The sequence below is a fragment of the Mobula birostris genome, chromosome 6, assembly GCF_030028105.1.
Source record: "Mobula birostris isolate sMobBir1 chromosome 6, sMobBir1.hap1, whole genome shotgun sequence".
Lineage (NCBI taxonomy): Eukaryota > Metazoa > Chordata > Chondrichthyes > Myliobatiformes > Myliobatidae > Mobula > Mobula birostris.
The window spans coordinates 150,462,298-150,475,368 of NC_092375.1; the positions used below are offsets into that span (position 1 = coordinate 150,462,298).

Here is a 13,071-nt window from a genome sequence, read left to right on the forward strand (position 1 = left end):
CTTTTATCAAGATGAAATTAATGCAGGTCCATGTGTGGAGCTGTGTTTTTGAATATGATAGTTTTTTATTTATACAGCAGAGGAATCTCCAGAGAGTAAAGCTACACAAAGTGCTAAACAACCATTCAGAAATTTTGATGGTTTGGAATCTTGTTTGCCACACTCTCTTCCCACTCCCCAGGGTGCCAGTTCTTACATTGCTCTTCTATGAGGCCCTCAGCATGCTCCCTGATTGCATGGGGTCTAGTTCCCACATTCTTTCAATTGATCCCAGTTCCACTAAGGTATTTTACAACTTATCCCATTAACTGGAAACTCTGTTATACTAAAAAGTTAATTAATAATGTGCTGGGATTATTGAAAAGCATAGCATTCAGTAGTCTAGAAATTTGCTAAACTGACACCATCACAGTCCCAAGCATGCCACAGTATTGATGTTTTTCCAAATATAAATAAAAAGTAGTGAATATACACTCAATGGCTATTTTATTAGGTACACCCGTACACCTACTCATTAATACAAATATTTAATCAGCCAATAATGTGGCAGCAATTTTGTGCATAAATGCATGCAGTCATAGTCAAGAGGTTCACTTGTTGTTCAGACCATACTTCAGAATGAGGAGGCAACGTGATTTAAGTGACGTGGACCGTGGAATGATTGTTGGTGCCAGATGGGATAGTTTGAAGAATTAGGCCATTTGGCCCATCGTGGATGATCCATTTTCCCTCTCAGCCCCAATCTCCTGCCTTCTCCCCATTTTGCTTCATGCCCTGACCAATCAAGAATCTTATCTTCTACCTTATATACACCTAAAGACTAGCCTCCACAGCTGCCTGTGGCAATGAATTCCACAGATACACCATTCTCTGGCGAAAGAAATTCCTCAACTCCATTCTAAAAGGACGCCCCTCTGTTCTGAGGCTGTCCTCTGGTCTTGGACTCTTCCCATCATAGGATACATCCTTTCCACATTCACCCTATCGAGGCCTTTCAATACTCAATAGGTTTTATTGAGGTCACCCCTCATTCTTGTGAATTCCAATAAGTACAGGTCCAGACCCATCAAATGCTCTTCATATGACAAACCTTTCAATCCTAAAGTCATTTTTTGAACCTGCTCCAATGGCAGCAAATCTCTTCTTAGATAAGGGACTCAAACTCTCACATTACTCGAAATGAGGCCTCCCCACTGCTCTATAAAGCCTCAACATTACATCCCTGCTTTTATATTCTAATCCTCTTGAAATGAATGCTAACACCACATCACTGACTCAACTGTTGAATTTTCTATCCATTTAGAAAACAGTCAAACTGTTCATTTCTCCTACCAAAGTGTATGGCCATACACTTTCTGACTCTGTATTCAATCTGCCACTGTTTTCCCAATCTCCTACTCTGCCCAAGTCCTTCTGTAGCCTCTCTACTTATTCAAAACTACCTGCCACTCCACCTGTCTTCATATCATTTGCAAACTTAGCAACAAACCTATCAATTCCATCATCCAAATCAGTGACATGTAACGTAAAAAGAAACAGTCCCAGCTCTGAGCCCTGTGGAAGACCACTAGTCATCAGCAGCCAACCAGAAAATGCTGCCTTTATTCCCACTCTTTGCTTCCTATCAACCAGTCACTGCTTTATTCATCCTAGATCATTTCCTGTAATACCATGGGTTTGTAACTTGTTAAGCAGGCTCATATGTGGCACCTTGTCAAAGGCCTTCTGAAAATCCAAGTACACAACATTGGCCAATTCTCCTTTGTCTATGCTGCTTGTTATTTCTTCAGAGTTCCAACAGATTGTCAGGCAAGATTTTCCCTTGAAAAAGACCATACTGACTACAGGCTATTTTATCATGTGCCTCCAAGTACTCCAAAACCACATCCTTAGTAGTCAACTCCAGCATCTTCCCAACCACTGAAGTGAGACTAACTGGCCTATAATTCCTTCCTTCTGCCTCGCTCCCTTCTTGGAGTGATATTTGTAGTTTTCCAGTCAACCAGAACTTTTCCAGAATGTAGTGATTCTTGAAAGGTCATTACTAATGCCTCCACAGTCTCTTCAGCCGTCACTTTCAGAACCCTGGGATGTACACCATCTAGTCCAGGTGACTTACCTATCTACAGCAGATCTTTCAGTTTCCCAAAAACCTCTCTAGTTATGGTAACTTCACACATCTCTGCCCCTTAAGCTTTTGAGCTTCCACCATACTGCTAAGTGTCCTCCATAGTGAAGACTGATGCAAAATACTTATTCAGTTTGTGTACCATTTTGTTGTCTTTTATTACTACCTCTCCAGCATTGTTTTCCAATGGTCTGATATCCACTCTCACCTCTCCTTTACACTTTATGTATCTGAAGAAACTTTTGGTATCCTCTTTAATATTATTGGCTAGCTTACTTTTGTATTCCATCTGTAGCTCCTTAATGACTTCTGTAGTTGTCTTCTGTTGGTTTTTAAAAGCTTCCCAATCCTCTGACTTCCCACTAATTTTTGTTCTATTATATACCCTCTCTTTGACTTTTGTGTTAGTTTTCATTTCTCTTGTTAGCCATGGTTATGTCATTTTGCCCTTAAAATACTTCTTCTTCTTTGGGATGTATGTATCCTGTGTCTTCCGAATTGCTTCCAGAAATTCCAGGCATTGTTGCTCTGCCTTCATTTCTGCCAGTGTTGTTTTCCAATCAGTTTTGGCCAGCTCCCCTCTTGTGCCTCTGTAATTCCCTTTACTCCATTATAAAACTGGTCCAACTTTTGCTTCTCCTCCTCAAATTGCAGGGTAAATTCGATTATATTATAATCACTTGCCCTTGAGAGTTCTTTTACCTTAAGCTCTCTGATCATTTCCAGTTCTTTGCACAACACCCAATCCAGAATAGCTGACCCCTTAGTGGGTTCAACCACAACCTGTTCTTAAAAAGCCATCTTGTAGGCATTCTATAAATTTCATCTATTAAATTCAGTACCAACCTGATTTTCCCAATCTATCTGCATATTGAAATCCCCCATGCCCTTTTGGCATACATTTTCTATCTCCCATTGTAACTTGTAAACCACTTCCTTACTACTGTTTTGGGGGGTTTGTATATAACTCCCATCAGGGTCTTTTTACCCTTACAGTCCCTTAGCTCTACCCACATCGATTCAACACCTTCTGACCCTACTCTTTCTAATGATTTGATACCATTTTTTTTAACCAGCAGAGCCGTGCCATCCCCTTTGCCTACCTGCCTGTCCTTTCGTTACAGTGTGTATCCTTGGATGTTAAGTTCCCAACTATAATCAACTTTCAGCCATGATTCAGTGATGCCCACAACATCATACGTGCCAATCTGTAACTGTCTACAGGTTCATCCACTTTATTCTGTATACTGCATGCATTGAAATATAACACCTTCAGTTCTGTATTCACCCTTTTCAATTTAGTCCTTTACATTGCAACTCAGCCTGTTGACTGCAATTTTGCCCTATTAACCAGCGGTCCCCAACCACTGGGCCGCAAAGCGTGTGCTACTGGGCCGCGGGGAAAGGATATGATTTGAGGTTATGAGTCAGCTGCACCTTTCCTCATTCCCTGTCACACCCTGTTGAGCCAGTACGCACGCGAGGTCATTACCAGCGCGTCATCCATGTCAGCGCGGGAAGGAGATCAACTCCTTGAGCTTGCACATGACGGCAGGCTGAAAAGGATGTTTGACATAACGTCTCTGCCGGCACTCTGGATCAAAGTCAAGGCTAAATATCTTGAGATAGCCACGAAAGCACTGAAAACATTGCTTCAATTTCCAATATATCTCTGCAATGAATGCAACGAAAACTAAATTGCGGAACAAACTGGACATAAGGAACCCCCTTCGAGTATCGCTGTCTTCTGTCACCCCTTGATAGGACCGTGTTGTTGCAGGAAAACAAGCCCAGGGCTCCCACTGGTTCAGCGATGTTGGTGTGTTGCAATGATTTTATATGTTCATACAGGGAAAATATGTGCTGTTTGTTTAATATCCAAATGTTACTTAAAATGTTACGATGCTATTGACTTATAAGCAACTTGTATAACCATATTACAATTACAGCACGGAAACAGGCCATCTCGGCCCTTCTAGTCGGTGCCGAACGCTACTCTCACCTAGTCCCACGGACCTGCACTCAGCCCATGACCCTCCATTCCTTTCCTCTTCGTATACCTATCCAGTTTTTCTTTAAATGATAATATCGAACCTGTTCCTGCCACTTCTACTGGAAGTTCGTTCAACACTTACTTCAAGCTCCCCTGTCCTCCCCTGATAATTGACTTATCACTATATTCATGCGAGGAAAATATGCGCTGTGTGTTTAATATTAAATTCGTTAGATAAACCCTTGTAGAAACGAAATTGAGTGCATTACACCCCCACCCCCGCCCCGAACAGAATCGCCAAAAACGATTTGCAGGGAAAAAAACGGCACGTACACGCATGCGCAGGGCACACATGCACTGGTGCCCGCGCAAGGCTTCATGTTCATTGTAGTCTTTCTCTGGGTAAAGACAACATATTTGACTGCTATTCTTGTCCATTGGCAACCCTACCCCCCCACCCCCCCCCCGGGTTGGCAAGAATATTGTCATTATTAAACGGGTCTGCAGTGCAAAAAAGGTTGGGGACCCCTGCTATTAACTGCCTCTCCTCACTACATATTACCAGCTACCTCATATTCATCAGTATTATCCACCTTTCCTACAATACTTCTTGCATTGAAATATATGCAGCTCAGGACAGCAGTCACACCATGCTTGAACTTTTGATTCTTTGTCTGAGTCTTAGCAGCATCTGCCTCCACGTCTCCACAAGGCCTGATGTGTCTTAACAGCCACACAAGTTGTGCATGACTGACACTAGTTAGAAGGTGTTAGGCAACAGTCTTTTGTGCTAATTAAGCGGCATAGTGACCCAAATAAACAAAGGGAATCCTGGCTATTTTCTCATTAGTTTTATTTTCTCTTTAAGAGTTGTTCCCAGTCAACGGCTGCCACAATTAACTGAAGGCCCAATTAACCGTTATCTTCTGAATTTGGAGAAGCAGAGTCTGATTAGAGCCTTATTAAATTCTTTGAGCATGTGACAAAGCACATTGATGAGGGTGGATATGATGTATAGGGATTTTAGTAAGGCTTTGATAAGGTACCCCATGGTAGGCTGATTCAGAAAGTTAGGAGATAAGGGATCCAAGGAAACTTGGCTGTGTGAATTCAGAATTGGCTTCCCCACAGAAGGCAGAGGGTGTTAGTAGATGTAGAATATTCTGCCTGGAGGTCAGTAACCAGTGATGTTCCATGGACCTCTGTTTGTCTGTGATTTTTCGACATGGTATGGATGAAGACATGGGAGGATGAGTTAGTAAATTTGTAGATGGCACGAAAGTTGGTGGTGGTGTGGATAGTGTGGAGGGATGTTGTAGGTTGTAATGGGGCATTGACAGGATTTGGAGAATGTGGAACTGGGCTAAGAAGTGCAGATGGAGTTCAACCCAGAAAAATGTGAAATGCCTTTAAGGCAGGATGTAGGGTTTATGGTAGGATTCTTGGCATTGTGGAGGAACGGGGGGAATCTTGGGGTCCGTGTGCATAAATCCCTCAAAGTTGCCACACAAGTTGATTGTTTTATTAATAAAGCCTGCAGTGTGTTGGCCTTCCGTTAGTTGGGGAGGGGGGTGGAGTTCAAGAGTCAAGGGGTGACGTTGCAGCTCTATAAAGCTTTGGTTAGAGCATACTCTGAATGTTGTTTAAAGTTCAAAGAAAAGTTAATATCAAACAAATATGTCACCGTATGTTATCCTGAGATTCATTTTCTTGCCGACATTCACAGTAGGTACAAAGAAACAATGTAATCAATGAAAATCTATTCACAAACAAAGGAGACAAATTGTGCAAATACAAAAAAAAACTAACAATAACAATAAATAAGTAATAAATATATTGAGAACATGAGTTGTAGAGTCCTTGAAAATGAGTCCATAGGTTGTGGAATCAGTTCAGTGTTGAGATGAGTGAAGTTGTCTATGCTGGTTAAGAATCTGATAGTTGAGGGGTCATAAATATTCGCAAACCTGGTGGTGTGGGACCAAAGACTCCTGTACCTCCTTCTTAATGGCAGCAGCAAGAAGAGAGCATGGCCTGAATGGTAGTGGTCCTTGATTATGGCTGTTGCTTTCCTGTGACAATGTAAATGTGCTCAATGTTGGGGAGGGCTTTTCCTGTGATAGACTGGGCAGTATCCACTACTCTTTGTAGGCTTTTCCATTCATGCACATTGCTATTTCCGTAGCAGGCCATAATGCAACCATTCAGGATACATGCCGAATCTGTACAAACTTGTAAGAAAGAAGAGGCGGTGCTGCACCTTCTTTGTAATGGCACTTGCATGCTGGTCGCAGGACAGATCCTCTGAAATGATAATGGCAAGGAATTTAAAGTTTCTGACCCTCTTCACCTCCCAACTCCCAATGAGAACTGGCTCAAGACCTCCAGTTTCCTCCTGTGGTCAATAATCAGCTCTTTGGTTTCGCTAACATTGAGTTGAATATGTCATTGGAGCTGTACTTAGATGCACAGTAATAAGTATAAAGCGAGTAGAGCAGGGGACTGGGCACACAGCCTTGTGGTGCACCTGTGCTGATGAAGATTGTGTAGGAGATGTTGTTACCAATCCAAGATCATTGGGGTTTACAGATGAGGAAGTCGAGGATCCAGCTGCACAAGGACGTATCGAGGACTAGGTCTTGGAGCATATTGATCAGATTTACGGAGATAATAGTGTTGATTGCAGAACTGTAGTCAGTGAAAAGCATTGTGTTTAGTTCTGGTCGGTCGCCTCATTATACGAAGGATGTGGAAACTGTAGAGAGCATACAGAGGAGATTTCCAGGAGGTAACCTGGACTAGAGAGCATACCTTATGGAGATAGGTTGAGTGTGCTAGGGCTTTTCTCTTTGTGACAAAGGTGGATGTTGGTGACTTGATAGAGATGACAAGGTGACAAGCTACACAGAAGTAAATAGCCAGAGACTTTTTCCCAGGGCAGCAAAGGCTAATACAATCGACACAATTTTTAAGGTGATTGGAGGAGGATGTCAAGAGTTAAGTTATTTTTTTATGCAGTGTGGAATGCCTGGTGGATGGTGCTAAAGGCAGATACATTAGGGACGTTTAAGAAACTTAGATAGGCACATGGATGATACAAAGGTGGAGGGTTATATAGGAGGAAAGGGTTAGATTGATCGTAGAGTAGGTTAAAGGGTTGGCACAACATTGTGGTCTAAAGGGCCTATACTGTACTGTAATGCTCTATATTCATAAGAAACGAATTCTGCCTTCAGTTACTAGTGTCCATATTTCACTTCACCAGTACCTTCTATAGAGTTGTAAATTGATACTGTGAAACTGGCATGGATCATTAATATTCCTGTCAGGCTTCTGTGTTTTTGTAAAGATGGAATCATGCAACAAGCAAATGATTATTGAATGACTTGTTTGCTATTATACTGAAAGGTACTTTGTGGGATGGATGCTAGAAAGTAATTATTGTCAATAATAGAAGCTGTCATTGACAAAGTATACATGATAAAAAATGGTATAATTGTTGGTACGGTAATTATGCATTGCATGATCCTGTTTTGCCCCACTTGATGATGTTACTATCAGGGTTTAATGTCACTGACGTATGTGGTTTGTTTTGTGACAACAGTGCAATACATGAAATAAGTGATAAATTACAATAAGAAATATTTTTTTAAATTAAGTAAGTAGTGCAAAAAGAATAAAAATAGGTAGTGTTCATAGATTGGTTCATTGTTCATTCAGAAAATCTTGTTGCAGAGGAGAAGAAGTTGTTCCTAAAATGTCGAGTGTGTGTAGCTCGGCTTTGATAGTAATAAGAAGATCACATGGCTGGGGTGATGGGGATTCTTAATGATGGATGCTCCCTTTTTGAGGCATCACCTTTTAAAGTTGTTGTCAGTGCTGGAGAGGCTAGTGTTTATGATGCAGGTGGTGGGGTTTGCAGCTTTTTTTTTACCCTGGGCAGTGAGCCCTCCATACTAGATGGTGATGTAAACAGGAAGCTCTCTATGGTTTATCTGTAGAAATTTGCTAGAGTCTTTGGTGATGACTCCACAAACTCTTATTGAAACATACCAATATGTTGGGTCAAGGATAGATGTTGACACCCAGGATTTTGAAACTTCTTTAGTTTTCATGGCCCATAAAGTGTTGGAGAGACTGTTACATGGGCGTCAGTAACCAGTGGCAGCATGATCTTAGATTATGGTCCTCCTCCCTATCAACCCCCCCCCCCAATCTATCTATCTATTTCACTCTCTCACTCTCACACTCTTTCACACACTCTCACACACACCCTCGATCCCAGCACACATACCCTTGCAATTTGAAATGTGCTAGTAAGCAGTATCTTGTGTTGGAAGACCAATAAATTTTAGGCAAAACCTAAGTGCTTCTTTAACTGATAATCTTCCAGCAGCAGTTGACAAAGACGGTTACATGATTTTCATTTTGCAGTATCCTTTTTTTCCACTTCAGGGATCTTCTTCTCTGCAACATGGAATCATAGTTGAGGCAACTATGAAAGGAACAACGCTTCTTTAAATGGATGCATAAAATAAGTTATTCTGATATATATTTCCAATGTAAATGAGGGCATCATGGTAGCACACAGTGATGCGTAAAACCTGTAGAATTTTCTCTATTTCTGTATAAATATGACCTAAAATGTGATCAGATCTTCACACAAGTTCTAAAACTAAATAGAAAACTCAATTAAATAAATAACACAAAAAAAATTATACTTGTTCATTTATTTATTGAGAAAAATGATCCAATATTACATGTATTCGTTGGAAAAAGTATGTGGACCTCTGAGGTAATGCCTTCTACAAAAGCTATTTGGAGTCAGGTGTTCCAATCAATGAGAAGAGGTTGGAGGTATAGATTGTAGAGGAGCCCTGCCCTATAAATAGACATACAAAATCAGAGCCTGCTCTTCTCAAGCAAGATCCATTTATGTACACCATGCCTAGATCAAAGCAACTTTCAGGGGACCTTAGAAGAATTGTAGAGATGCATGAAGCAGAAAAGGGCTACAAAAGTATTTCTAAAGACCTGACTATGGACTGATGAAAACTAAGAGAAAATGTCTACAAATGGAGGAAACTCAGTATTGCTGCTACTCTCTCTAGGAGTGGGCATCCTGCAAAGATCACACCAGCAGCACAATGTGCACTGCTGAAGGAGGGTAACAGACCTGCAGAAATCCCTAGAACTTGCTAAAGTCTCTGTTCATGTGTCCACTATAAGAAAAACACTGAACAAGAATGGTGTTCAGGAAAGGGCATCACAGAGGAAACTACTGCTCTCCAAAAAAACTTTATTGCACGTCTCAAGTTTGCAAAACACCACCTGGATGTTTTACAGTGCTTCTAGGACAATGTTCTGCGGACAGGAGAGACAAAATTGAGATTTTTGGCAGAAATTTATATAGCTATGTTTGGAGGGGAAAGGGCACTGCATACCAACACCAAAACCTCATCCCAACTGTGAAGCACGGTGAAAGGAGCATGTTTTGGGGCTGCTTTGCTGCCTCAGGGCCTGGACAGCTTGCAATTGTTGAAAGATCAACAAAACTTAATAGAAATTTGATAATGAAACAAGACAATGATTCGAAAGACAAGAGTAAATCAAAAATAGAATGGTTTAAAATACGAAAATATATGTTTTGGAATTCCTGGCCTTAATCCTGTAGAAATGTTGTGGACGGACCTGAGCAAGGATGCCACCAACTTCCCGGAGTTGAAGCAGTTTTGTAAGGAGGAGTAGCCTAAAATTCCTCCCAGCCGATGTGCAGGACTGATCAACAGTTACCAGAAACGTTTGGTTGAAGTTATCACTTTACAAGGGAGTTACGCCGGTTATGAAAGCAAAGGTTCACATACTTTTTCCAACACCAGCTATAAGATTGGGGTTCAATCCCGACTGCTGTCTGTAAGGAAGTTCTCACTGTGATTGTGGATTTCCTCTTGGTGCTCCAGTTTCCTCCCACAATCCAAAAATATACAGGTTTGTTTATTTATTGAGATACAGCACAGAATAGGCATTTCCATCCTTTGAGCTGCACCACCCAGTGATACCCCAATTTACGCACTGAGATATAGAGACGTACAGTACCGAAACAGGTCCTTCGTCTCATCAAGTTCATGCTGAACCATTTAAATTGTCTATTTCCATTGGCCTGTACCAGGACCATAGCCCTCCGTACACCTACTATCCAAGTACCTACACAAACTTCGCTTAAACTTTGAAATCGAGTTTGCATACACCACTTGTGCTGACAGCTTGTTCCACACTCTCACAATCATCTTGAGTGAAGAACTTCCCCTCATGTTCCCTTTAAACTTTTCACCTTTCATCCTTAACCCATGAACTCTGGCTGTAGTTCCACCCAATCTCAGTGGAAAAAGCTTATTTACATTTACCCTATCCATGCCCCTCATGATTTTGCATCCTTCCATATCATTCTCTCAATCTTCTATGTTCCAAGGAATAAAATCCTAACCTATTCAAGTCTTTCCTTCTAACTCAGGTCCTCCAGACCCATCAAGATCCTTGTAAATTTTCTCTGTGCTCTTTCAACCTTATTTACACCATTCCTTTAGGTAGGCAACCAAAACTGCACACAATGCTCCATTTATGTCTTAAAACAACTTCACCATAACATCTCATCTCCTATACTCAATACTTTTGATTTATGAAGGCCAATGTGCTGTAAGTTTTCTTAACAACCCTATTATCTGTGACACCATTTTCACCTAATTATGGACCTGTATTCCCAGATCCCTTTGTTCTACCACACACCTTAGTGCCCTGCTGTTCACTGTATAAGACCTATCCTGGTGTGTCCTACTGAAGTGTAACACCTCACACTTGTCTGCATTAAGTTTCATCTGTCATTTTTCAACCCATTTATCCAGCTGATCTAGATCCCTCCACAAGCATTAATAGCCTTCCTCGCTGTCCACTACACCCCCTATCTTGGTGTCATCCACAAATTTGCTGATCCAGTTAACCACATTATCATCCAGATAGTTGATACAGATGATGAACAACAACAGATCCAGTACCAGACCAGTCCTAGCCTAATCACAGGGGCAATTTACAATGACCAATTAACCTACCAACCTGTATGCCTTTGGACTGTAGGAGGAAACTGGAGCACCCAGAAGAAACCCACGTAATCATGGGGAGAACATACAAACTCCTTACAGGCAGTGGTAGGAATTGAACCTGGATTGCTGGTACTGTTGTGCTGACCACTGCTTCTGAGCCGATAGTATGTTGATGCCAGAAATGTGGCGACACTTGTGTCTGCCTCCAGCAAATCTCAGACTGTGTTGGTTGTTGATACAAAGCAATGCATTTCTTGGTGTGTGTTGATGTACATGTGACAAAGCCAACCTCATCCAATCCAATGTCGATAAATGCAATTGATAAAGCAGATTTGATTGTCAGATGCACTTGCAGGCATGTACAGAGGATGAGAAAAATGGCGAAGCTATCAAGTTCTGCAGAAGTAAGTTTATCTATTTGAAATGAAACGAAGTCCTTGGAGAAACTCAGCATGACCATAAACCAAAAGGTCATCTATACCTTTGCCTCCACAATTGCTGCTTATCCTGCTGAGTTCCTCCAGCAGTTTAGTATTTTTTGTTCCAGCATCTACAGTTTTGACTTCAAAACTGAAACAACTCAGATCAGTAGGCATCTAATAAGATAGAAACCTTCAATATTTTATATCACTGACCTTTTATCAGAATTCCATTTCTATATTTTGCAATGATTTGATTTTAGAAGTAAATATCAGAATTTTGGAAAGCTGGTTTTCAAATTATTTGAAGGTATCTTTGATAGTCTTAGTAATCGCTATTTTCTGAGTCCAGTTTTTGACAACATTTAGTTGTATTTTGGTGTTTCTTTAGATCAACATTGGTGCCATGTAAATTAATGTCACCAAAGATATAAGCATGATCGTGAATCATATTTAAAATATTTTTCTTCCAGGAACCTCGGTTGCATCCTGTAAGAAGAAATTTTTCCCAACCTCCACCACTTGGGATTAAACCTCGTTATACACGCAGTCCTCATTACCATATGAGGAAGGAATATAGAGCAGAAGATTCTATACTTACTCCACCTTCATCAACTGAATCTGTGAAGTAGAAGAATTTGTAATGCTATTGTTAAAATTCATATGTATGAAAGAAGGCAAGATTATTGTCTTAATTCTCAAAAGTGCAGATAAGAAGTGATTCTTAAAGATATAAAAATGTAAATGGTTAAATAGTGTAAGTTTAAAATACACTATATTGTAAATCAGTAGAAAGTTAATGTTATCAAACATGCCACAGTTAATATGTCTAAGTATGTCTACATTTTATACTTCAAACTGAAGAGATGTTGCAGTGTAAGTAACCAGTATATTTTTAAGAATCATGGCAACAATGTGAATTCTTAGAAGTTGCAAATAATCCAGACCAGGCATAATATGTGGCTGTTTGGTGCACAGTAGTGGTTATGCGGATTTTGAGAAACAGCAGGAGATGAAAAGGAGAATTTTATTTAATAAATAGAAGGAAATAAGCCACAGTTTTGAAGCTTGAATGAGGCACCTCTAATTTTTAAGAATTTTAACGTTTACATGTTTTTACACTATCTCCTTTGTTTTATGTCTTTTCCACTTACTTACATCAATCTTTTTTTAAAACATCATTTGTGTTATGTATCCTTTATTTATAGTAATTTGGTTTATATTATTTATGTGAAAGTTTAAATTAAAGTATGTTATTTTAGATTAGATTCTTTTTACCCTTTCTTACAGCTACTTAAGAGTTACTTATAGTGTAAGGCTTGAATAAAAGCCCTGAATTTTGGACCACTTTTGCACACAGTATTTTTTTTGTTGTGTTGCCTTGATAGATGTCCCAAGATGTCAAGTTTTTACGTAGGTAACCAAATAATGTAGTGT

The 13,071-nt window shown here is 40.3% G+C and overlaps 1 protein-coding gene across 1 annotated transcript in view; it reads left to right on the forward strand.

The window, feature by feature from the left end:
* LOC140199469 (protein boule-like) overlaps window positions 1-12,778 on the forward strand; it is a 104,654-nt gene extending 91,876 nt beyond the window's left edge. Inside the window, exon 11 of the mRNA XM_072261613.1 lies at window positions 12,108-12,778. Coding sequence (XP_072117714.1) covers window positions 12,108-12,266 — 159 coding nt within the window. The 3' untranslated portion in view covers window positions 12,267-12,778. The remainder of the gene's footprint in view (window positions 1-12,107) is intronic.
* Window positions 12,779-13,071: the final 293 nt, after the last annotated feature.